General features: G+C 45.6%; 1 protein-coding gene across 1 annotated transcript; it reads left to right on the top strand.

The window, feature by feature from the left end:
- The first annotated feature begins 6,607 nt into the window (after positions 1-6,607).
- HTR5A (5-hydroxytryptamine receptor 5A) lies at positions 6,608-11,012 on the top strand. The gene is made up of 2 exons (XM_039525630.1): positions 6,608-7,528; positions 8,701-11,012. The coding sequence occupies exons 1-2, from the start codon at positions 6,797-6,799 to the stop codon at positions 9,031-9,033; spliced, it is 1,065 nt and encodes a 354-aa protein (XP_039381564.1). The 5' UTR covers positions 6,608-6,796; the 3' UTR covers positions 9,034-11,012.
- Positions 11,013-11,354: the final 342 nt, after the last annotated feature.

An 11,354-nucleotide genomic window follows, 5' to 3' on the forward strand; every position in this document is an offset into this window, starting at 1 on the left:
ATTTCCCCTGTATGTTCTCTCGTCTCTCCCTTATGCCTGCTAAATGACCAATGCTCCCTCCAGATTCCAACCCTTCTCCCAAGTCTCCATGTTTTTGACTTACCTGTGGGCTTTGGTAATCTTCCTCCATCGAACCACACATGCACTTGTCTAATCTCCCAGAGATCTGTGCCTGGAGAAAGAGCTCCCCATACACAGCCCCCTGCCTTCCATGCAGAAGCAGGATAGAACCACCTCTCCAGCACTGTCCCCACAACTGGCCCTACTTATTTGCCCCCTTTGGGGGATCTGTGTAAAGGGGTGCTGGGGACATGAGGAGGAGCAGCACAGGAGAGTGTACCATGGCACTAACCTCTGCTCTGCATCCAAAATTTCTGCAAAGAAATCCTGGTGGGTGCTAACACTTTGTATTATCTCCATTTAGGTCTTCTCCATAGCAGAACAGCTCCAGCAGAAATTGTGTTTCCAGGGGCCCACTAGGATGGCTCCAGGCTCAATGCAAAAGTGGGGATATCCTTCCTTGTGTATTCCTAAAATATGCTAGATTGGGGCTGGCCTCCAAAATCCATGCGCTGTCCCCTTCCCACCAGATGGCATAGCGTGAAGTGAACCCTGTGATGGAACCTTATGGAGTTTTCTTTCCCCCTACAGCTTTCCTTTTTGTTTTTTTCTGTGTGAGAAGGAAATCTGTCTCATAGCACTTACATGCATAATATATGGAAAAAAACACATCTTTACATGGATTTATTGATGGAATTAGCTGTAATTTACTGTCTATGGATGTGAGACACAGTCCTGCAAACCCTTACTTGTATAAGCAGTCCCTACTCACCAGTAGACCCAATTATTACTCAGTGTGAGAAAAAGTTTGCATAATCAGACCCTACAGTTCAATATGTTGTTAGCTTATGAATGACTGGTTTTAGTTGTATAAAGCTCCCAGTTGCTTTTGTGGTAGGCACTGATCTAAATGTCTAAATAAATAGCTTCACAAAATTTACCCAGGTATCACTTCATCCACTAATGAAATGCATCCATGAAGGTACTTCACCATGTCTCAGTACTGTGATTACAGAACACAGAGTGTTTAACTTACTCAAATTAACAGCAATTTGCACAATATCAAAAGGCTGCAACACAGAAATCTATAAGTCTGATGAGAACTGACAACCTCTACTTAAAAGTCAAGCAAGGAAGCACACATTCCATAGCTACAGGAAAAAATATGAATGTGGATCTGGTGCATCTCAGATCCATCTCCTGGATCTCAGATTATTCTCCTGAAAGCAATCCACAATGTGGGAAGGCAGCACAGTGATAAGTCAATTATGCCAACAGAAACACTTGGCAGGTAGACAAAGCAGTAGTGGAGTGGCTGTTCAGGAAATGGTATTGCCAAGTAACGAGAAAGCTTTCAATTGCATATCAAGAAACGAGGATTAAGGGACTAGAGATGGGGAAAAAAATATCCCTTAGAAGACATCTACATTTTACTTCTGACGTCAATGGTTCTTTCATTACTATGCAGGTTGACGCTGCGTTATAATAACAAAACCAACTCGAGAGCACTGGGGAACCCCAAAGGCCAACACAGAAAACTATTTAGAATGATTTCTGTCTTCATCCTTCATAAAAGGGTAAAGAAATCAGACCTTCAGGATGACATCTTGACTGGCTAGAGACGGGTCTTAAAACTTATATAATTTCTAGTCTGGTGTTCTGCAGAACATTGCCACAGTCCGAAAGAATTTATATAAATATAGGTCATCAGCTGCCTGGGATGAAGCAGAATGACATTCAGGAGAACACATATCAAGAAGTCCATTTGCAGTCTAGTGACATCACAAACTTTCCCACAGTTTCAACAATTTACTAGCACCAATGCCAGTTTGCCACCAAAATACCTAAAGCTTGTGAGAAACAAATCTCTTCTACAACTTGCCATCAGGAAAAAGGGTCAGAATAACAACTGCATTTTACAGATCCATCCATTTCCTGTCATCAGTGCTGTCTGTCTTCCTGGAAGATTCTTGACAGTTTGTACTGGAAGCTTTGATTGTCAAAGCTCATGTATTAAGCTAAAGATACCTCATCTTCCTGCATATAATTTCTTCTTAATATTTCTCTCTGTGTCTATTATTCTAAAAGAGTGACACATGGTGGAATATACTTATGTTGATGGACCTCCAGCATGCTAGTTGCTCTCGAAAGCATAATTCATTTCAATAAAGCTATTTAAAAAATAAACTTTAAAAGGAATATGGACACCAACTTTCAGCATTTAAATGTGTGCATTTGTGTATGCAGCAGTGGTCTGCATAGTTGGCTTATCCTGCAGGAAATTCACAGAAGGCTCATGAGACAAAGATATCATAATTGCCTCTTACGGGCTCATCACAAACTGGTTGAGCATTACCATGTGTGCACAGGGGTTTGTATGTGATGAGCGCTTGCTACCACCAGTAAAGAGGGGGAAGGGATAGCTCAGTGTTTGAGCATTGGCCTGCTAAACCCAGGATTGTGAGCTCAATCCTTGAGGGGGCCATTTAGGGACCTCGGGCAAAAATCTGTCTGGGGATCAGTCTGTTGGACTAGATGACCTCTTGAGGTCCCTTCCAACTCTGATATTCTATGATAAGTTAATGAGAGAGTTGCAGGTACTTAACACCACTCAGGAGTTAATTTCAGCAGGAAAAACAGTTCTTATACCCCATCCACCCCCCCAACCAGTTGTGACATTATAAGTGTAAAATAATATCCCATTGAAAGGTGACAGGGCCAGAAAGAGTTAATTAACTCATAGACTGACCTGACCCATGGCCAAACTGGTTAGGAAGATATGTAAATGAATAGAGCTTTGAAATGCAAGTCTGTATTGTTAGGGGTAGAAGGGTAGATATTTGCTCAGGTCTTGTGATGTAAGCAAACCAGTCTCTCTAGTGCTATAGCTTTGATTCAAAGATCAAAAAAGGAATATTAACATTTAGGAAGACACTGGAGGGAAATTGTATTATTGTCTATATGTCTCTTTGAAGGTTGTGGTAACCTGTATCTGAACTGTTTAATGGATAAATTATCCTGTGCTAATTGCCATGATGGTTAGGAGAAGGAAAGTTAAGCCTACTGTTTTCTCAGGCCAAAAGGCTGCAGGAAATGTATAAAAACCCTGGGACACTATTCTTCTTCATCTCAGATCTACTTTGGGTTTCAAGAGGAGGAAACCTTAAGCCATAAGGATTGAGATTCCCAGTCACTGACTGGAGTCACCCTTAATATGGACATTGGACTAACACCTATGGACTATAACTAAAAGGACTTTTGGCAACTAAAAGCTCATCTCTGCTATGTATCTTAACCTCAGAAATTGAATTCACATCTCTATGTATATTGATCTTTTAACCAACACACTCTCTCTTTTCTAATAAATTTTAGCTTAGTTAATAAGAATTGACTATAAGCATGTATTTTGGGTAAGATCTAAGTTATCATTTGACCTGGAGCTTGGTCCTTTGGGAGCAGGAGAACCTTTTCTTTTATATGATGAGATAAGATTTTAAGTAATCATCATCATATCTGACGTGTGTCTGGATGGAGGCCTGAGGCTGGGTACTTTAAGGGAATGGCATTGTTTGGACTTCTGAGTAACCAGTGAGGTAATATAGAAGTTGTTTTGTGCTGGTTTGGTAAATCTAAGTATTGGAATATCCACCAGCTTCTGGGGTTTGTCTGCCCCATTTTGTTTGCAGTTCACCCTGATTGAGTGACCTCAGCTGGCTCCCACAGGCAGCATTGTCACACCAGGTTTATGATAGACACACTTCTGAAGGATAAAAAAGCAACCCCTGGAAGAGCAGAGCAAAGAGACACAGGTTCTGCAGAGAAGCATACTGAATCCCAGCCCCAGAAGTGGGGCAGGGGTTTGAAGAAGCAAGGCCTACTTAAGCTTTAGGTAAGACAGATACACGTGTGGACTATTGTGTTAAAAACCTTTTGCTCTTGTGCTGCTTTGTTCACCCTGTTGAGAGTGAACAATACTGTACTTTGTTGTGGAAAAGCTATTTTATGTCATTGCATTCACACACTGGTCACAGCTTGCAGGGCTTGACCCCGTTGGCTTGCTGAGGAATCATGGTTAGTACACAGAGTACTGTACCCCAGGACCCGGTCTGAGATTGGCAGAACCATGGGATTTCACCCTGGGAGAAGGTGCATTTGGCCAGACTAGTGCAGGAGGTTAAAGGTGCAGGCAGCTCTGAACTGGGACACCAACCTTGTACTACTTCACGTGCAAATAACACATTTTATAGCTACAATACATGTATGTCTTCAGGTAACTTATCTTCATCTAGCTGAGGTCAGAGTTCAGGCTGTGATTTTAATTGTGACTGTGAAGAATCAGATGCATGCATTGTGGCTGAGTACAATGTTGTAACAAAAAAAAGTGTATTGTGGGGCTGGAAGTCTCTGAGTGTTTTGGGTATCAGGTTTTGCTGGTAAAGAATGTGAATTGAGGTTGATGTGGATGGGAAAGGCCCACTAATTAATATAGGCCTGATCCTGATAGGTGTTAAGTGATTCCTTCAAGTCCTTGAGGTCAATGGTAATTGAGGAGGCTCAGCATCTTGCAGGATCAGGAACTTTCTGGGATTGGGCTCAGCTCCAAAAGGGATGCTTTATAAATCTGTGCAAAATCCATTCAGCTATATTTGAGTTGTGAGTGGAAAAGAGAGACTTTTCCTATCAAAAACATTGTGGTTATTCCTGTGCACAAGGAGAAAAGTGATGGTATGCCTATAAAAGTGTGGTATAGTGCCTCTGTCCCCTCCAAACCACACCCTGACAACCCTACATTCTCCAACTTTTTCTTGATTTGTTTCTTTCACCTGGCAGCACTGAGAAGCAAAACCCTGCATAACACTCATTTAGGAGGCATACAAATAGGCTGAATTTTGAAACATCACGTCTCTAGCCCTTACTGAGTAATAGCTTACTCAGTAACTGCCCTTACTAGCTGCCTCAGTAACTACAAGCTTGAATATAAGAAGTTCTGAGGTTAAAAATGTGCAGTACCAAAGACCTATTTGATTTTTAGTTATGCTATTATCTCTACAGAACTGCTACATCTTTATTTCTTCTCCTAAATCCAATGGAATTGCATTAAGGTCACAAATGTATCCATCACCCTTCCTCAATATTTACTTATTTATTTCCTTTCTCCCACCTGCTGTTTGTCTTGTCCGGTTAGTTTGTAAGCTGATTAAGGTACTGACTGTCTCTTTATGTGTCTGTACAGTGCCTAGCACAATGGGGCCCTGACTTCATTTGGAGCTTATCACTACTGTTACAGAAATAATAATTTGTTGTAGTAGTCAAGTGTTCTGTTTAGCTTTAATAAAAAGTTAATTTAGTAGTTAAAAGTTTGGATATGCAAAAGGTGAGATTCTGAAAGAAACAGTCACTTGACCCCTTACACCTATTAGTTGGCTTGTTAGATACATGCTGTACTGTGAGACACATTCAATGTGGGTATATTAACATTGCCAGGAGGAATACACTAACTTTTGAGTTTTTAAAACATTTAGGTGTAATTGTTTTGAATTTTCAAATTGTATTTCACAACAGGGGAAATTAAAGTCCATGAAAAAGCACAAATGAAGTGGGATGTTTTCATGATGAGTGCCCCAAACACTTAGCAGAAAAGCAGTACTGGAAAGGCTGAGTTGACTTAACTATAGCTAATCTCTAGATAAACATCTTTAAACTGAAATGACTAAACATGATTTTGAAAAGCTCTTATTCTCCAGCGCCTTGTACCAATGCACTTGGAAGCGGAGACCACTTTAATCTGTCTCTGCTCTGCTGAAGCCCACTGGAAATACTCTGTTTTCATATATGCACAGGTCACCCACCTGACCAGTTGGTTACATGCATATGCACCTTGCCGGTAGAACAAAGCTTTGATTAAAGTGCCTATAAACCTAAGCCATGGATACCTGCTCCCTTATAATGAAAGATGCATCCCTCACTGTAAATAACCCCCTTTCCTCGAGCAATCCAAACCATTAGGCATGTAATAGTTTATTCATACGAGCAGGTGCAGAGTAGCATCCTATCTAAACAGGGTACTAGGTGCATGAGATGAATAGGTGTGTGACAGCGAGTGAAGCACTAAGCTGAGCACAGAGAAGGGAATGCGGGGATCCATTTACCATCTGCTGGTGCAGTCCTCTGCAAGAAGCCTGGACTGTTCCTGGAGACTTTCAGGGCGAGGAGCAGCAGGTGCCGAACCCAAGCGGGCTCCTCCTCCACCTGGCAGGGAGGGAGGCAGGGGCCGCCATCCGGCCGGGGAAGGCAGCAGGCTCTCGCCGAGCGAGGGGTGCGTTCGCCCGGGGAGGACTGGAGGGAAGGGGGGTTGCCGTCAGCTGATGGGCCACGTTTTGACGTCGGAGTCATTCTCCTCTTTGATAAAGCCCCGCCGCCGGCTCGGACTGCGCTCGTCGCCGTTCCCAGCCCTGCACCAGGGAGCGCGGCTCGGGCGCCCGGGGACAGCTCCCCCCGGCGGGCCGGGGCCAGGGCCAGCGGGGCTGTTCTCCCGTCCCCTGGGCAGGCAGGGAGCCCGGCGCCGATCCCGCGGCCACGCTCCCGCCCGCCGGCGCCCAGCGCCATGGCCGCGCGTCCCCCCAAACTTCACCTCGGGCCGGGCACTGAGGCGCCGCCGGCTCCCAGCCCGCCGCCCGCGCCCTGAGCCCCACGGCCCCGCCGCTCTCCGCCGCGCCCTTCCCCCGCGGCGGCCAGCATGGACGGGCCCCTGAACCTCTCCGCCACCCCGTGGGCGGCCGCGGCCAACCGGAGCGGCGGCCCCCCGGCGGCCCTGCCCGGCCGGGCCCCGCTGTCGGTGTTCGGCGTCCTGCTGCTCACCCTGCTGGCGCTGCTGGCCGCCGCCACCTTCCTGTGGAACGTGCTGGTGCTGGCCACCATCCTGCGGGTGCGCGCCTTCCACCGCGTGCCCCACAACCTGGTGGCCTCCATGGCCGTCTCCGACGTGATGGTGGCGGCGCTGGTCATGCCCCTCAGCCTGGTGCACGAGTTGGCCGGGCGGCGCTGGCGGCTGGGCCGGGGGCTGTGCCACGTGTGGATCGCCTTCGACGTGCTGTGCTGCACGGCCAGCATCTGGAACGTGACGGCCATCGCCCTGGACCGCTACTGGTCCCTCAGCCGCCACCTGGAGTACACCCTGCGCGCCCGCCGCTGCATCTCCAACGCCATGATCGCCCTCACCTGGGCCCTCTCCGCCGTCATCGCCCTGGCCCCGCTGCTCTTCGGCTGGGGGGAGACCTACTCCGAGGGCAACCAGGAGTGCCAGGTCAGCCAGGAGCCCTCCTACACGGTCTTCTCCACCTTCGGGGCCTTCTACCTGCCGCTCTGCGTCGTGCTCTTTGTCTACTGGAAGATCTACAAGGCGGCCAAGTTTCGCATCGGATCCCGGAAGAGCAACTCCATCACCCCCGTCGCCCCTGAAGGGCTAGAGGTGGGTCAAGCCTGGGGTTTGCCAGCTGGCCTGGGCTGGGTGGCAGCTGTGATGATGTCCAGGGCCCTGGGACCCCACTCTGGCCCAGCCTTGCAGGGGAAATTTGCCCAGGACTGTGGAGCACTGAGGTCTAGATGGGAGACTTGCCGGCCAAGTGTGCAGTCGTTGGATGCTAGTGGAAATGTTGTGCAGGAACTTTGAGCCTGACTGTGAACCTCTGGCTCAGGCTGGTGAGCAGTGACTCACAGAAGTAGTCCCTTGAAATCCTGTGGGTCAGTGCTCACTTGTATGACTGAGGGTGTCACAGATGAGTCTGGCCTGTTAGGGGTGGAGAGTCCGTAGGCAACAACCCAGAATATGGAAAATAACCTGACGTAGTCTTAGGGGAAATGTGTGTCTGTGCAGGCATCTACACAACCTTGCAGATTGTTTCCTAATGGTAGCTGGATGCTTTGAACTCATGATTTACTGGTGTATTAATGAGCTATATGACAATTTTTGGCAATAATGTATGTTGTATGCTCTCCTAGTACATTTTTTCTCCTTTCCCCCATCATATGCCTCTCAGAGACTAGGATAGTCAGAGAAAGCAGGCAGGGCTGTCTGTGTGTGTGTGTGTGTGAGAGAGAGAGATCTACTGCTCTGATCCTGCTAAATGTGTGAAATATACATGGTCGGATTGTGATAGTGGGAGTAATTGTGCATATGCAGTTTCCACTATCACTGCTATTTTTATAACCTCAGCAAAGAGTACTGTGGCACCTTATAGACTAACAGACATTTTGGAGCATGAGCTTTCGTAGGTGAATACCCACTTCGTATTCACCCACGAAAGCTCATACTCCAAAACGTCTGTTAGTCTATAAGGTGCCACAGGACTCTTAGTCTGGATCAGTAAAAGCAGCAAACACGGCTACCTCTCTGATACTTGACACCATTTATAACCTCAGTTATTCAAAACTCCTCTTTCCCAAAACAGGGACATATACCTCACATCTCTTAAATAGGATAAAGTTGCACTGCTGACCCAAACTACTTCAGTGTGCCCGATCATATTCATATAACTGCAACTGTACTGTAGATTGTTTGCAGACACATGCAATATGCTTGGTGTGATGATGTGCAGCTGCAGGCAGGGTGCATATGTTGATGCTTGTGCTCACGTCTGGCAGGTGAAGGAGGCCTCCCAACAATCCCAGATGGTCTTCACAGTCCGCCACGCCACTGTTACCTTCCAGACTGATGGAGACACATGGCGAGAGCAGAAGGAGAAGAAAGCTGTCCTCATGGTGGGCATCCTTATTGGGGTCTTCGTACTATGCTGGATCCCCTTCTTCATCACTGAACTCATCAATCCTCTCTGCTCCTGTGACATCCCACCCATTTGGAAAAGTATTTTTCTATGGCTCGGCTATTCTAATTCCTTTTTTAATCCACTGATCTATACAGCTTTCAACAAAAACTACAACAATGCCTTCAGGAATCTATTTTCCAGACAGCACTGAGCAGCAAGCAGGAAATGAGAGGAAACCCCCTCTTCTCCAGCAACCCCTCTAAAGCTCCATTGCTTTCCCTACTTAGCACTATGCAGACTGGGGAACGCTGAAAGAAACTCTCAACTACAGAGATCACCAGAATGATTCATTGAGCTCATAAAAGATTGCCTCTGAAATTCAGCAGCCCTCAGAGACTCTGCCCACACTTCCTTTCCCACCCTCCAAGCCAGTCGTTTTGTAAACAGCACACAAGGGCTTGCTGAGTCTCCAGCAGTGTCCTTTTCCAGCACGCAGCTGACTTCACCCTCTCTTCAGTGATGTCACTCAGGTGCAGTTTGCTTGCAAGAGCAGGGCAGAGAAGTCCATGTGACACAGAAGGTTTTTTGAAGCCCAGTGCCTGCTTAGCTGCTCTTTGCATTTCAGAACTATTAATTTACATATTCGCATATGCAAAGCCAAACCCCTTTAGCAGTAGGGTTTCTCATGACAGTGTGAAACAGGCATCTGAAGAAGTGGGGTGTTTTTTTTTTATCCATGAAAGCTTATACCCAAATAAATCTGTTAGCCTTTAAGGAGCCACTGGACTTCTCATTGTTTGTTTTTGTGTGAAACCAGCTATTTTACTGAAAAAACTATTTTTCAGAGGTGAAGAATGGCATCTGTGTTGCAGAGATTAATTTTAACTCTGAAAATGAATCTTATTCCCCAAATATAACTGCTCGGTAAAGATATATGAGAAAAGGCTTCTGCATTATGGATCTATCAACAGGGGGATGTTTACTATTGGATTTGGTGTAGCAAGTTTTTCTGTATTTGTTGTGGAAACTTAATTTATGTGCAATAGAGTGAGAGAAAGGGGTGCATCATTGAAAACATCTGTTTCATATGCCTGATTTAGTTATGAAATACACAGGTGTTCCTTGGCTGCGAATGTTTAAACTTAATATCTCTTACACAAAGGAAGCTACTCTAATTCATGGATGTATTTTAATGAACTTTGGGGCAAGTTTCCTGTAACCACTTGAGGATACTTGAAATGTATTTCAAAATGCACATCAGTTCAAAGTTGTTTTACTTTCTAGAGTGTGATACAGTTCCCATTGAAGTCGAAGGAAAGACTCCAGCTGATTTCAGTGGGAGTTAATGACCAGTCTAAGTATATTTAGTGGCTAATGAAGTTTGATCCTGGGAGTCTAAGGTTTCCAGCAATTGAGGGGAGGCTGTGTCAAGGGCCAGCATGCTATGCTTCAAGCATAAACCATCAACAGCCATGCCTTCTGTCTAGGTTAAGATCAAATCCATCCTTGTTGCCCCCTTTCTACCATAAGTGCAGGTCCTGGCTGCTGCTTACTGTTCTGCTTTCTTCCTGTGCCTCCACTTCACCAGCATGATTTTAGCAACTGCTATGTCACTTGCACATACAAGTACAGATACATGCTTTCTGCCCTAGGACTGCTCGAATGACAAGTTTTCAGATGGAGAATAGCATTACCTTCAACTATCAGTTCTTGAGGTGCAACTATTAAAATCAGACTGGAATTTAAAAAGTGGAGGAGAAGACAAGATAGGAATCAGAATTACATGATTTCAGGGTCTGGTATCTTGAAGCAAAGATAAAGAGGGGGAAAAATGCTATCAATCACTGGAAAGCCTTTAAGCATCCTGGCCAATCTGGCCCAGTGCACTGCCTGGTGCAGGTGAAGCTCATGGGAGCAGACTCCAGCTAGCAGGAGGCAGTTTCCTTAGAAACAAAGGATGAAATCCTGGCCCTATTTAAGTCAATGGCAAAACTTTCTCATTTACTTTGACAGGCTTGGATTTCACCCAAGACATCTTACCCGGTGAATTTTAAAAAGATTCATTATACAACAGGAAAAATGAGTGAGACAGGTATAATCCCTCAAAAATCCACTTGAGCAAGTTCTCTGGATAAGGTGGTGCGCTAACCATGGATGAACTACAGACATTAAAGAGAGAGCCTTTTAGTACTTTTGTTGTATGGTTTCAATCTATTTTCAGTGGAAGCTCCGACATGTTAGATAGTCTAATAAATGAGAGAGGGTGTGGGTGGCCAAGAATGACTAGGAGGAAACCAATACAATGTTTGTCCAGGCAGAGCTTTTGTTATACTCAGCAGTGCTTGAAAATAGAAGGAAGAATATTTAACTGGTCTGATCAGCTGTGCTCTGCAATATTCACAACACGTTTCAAGGATTTATGACTTATTACAACAATATATAACCTGCTAACAACCCTTCCCCCCACAGCTACCTTCCCCCCTCCATCTGGAGGGGTGTTAATGGGCCACTTCACCTTGAATGGTCCCTTGA

The sequence above is a fragment of the Mauremys reevesii genome, linkage group 2 (genome assembly GCF_016161935.1).
Source record: "Mauremys reevesii isolate NIE-2019 linkage group 2, ASM1616193v1, whole genome shotgun sequence".
Classification (NCBI taxonomy): Eukaryota; Metazoa; Chordata; order Testudines; family Geoemydidae; genus Mauremys; species Mauremys reevesii.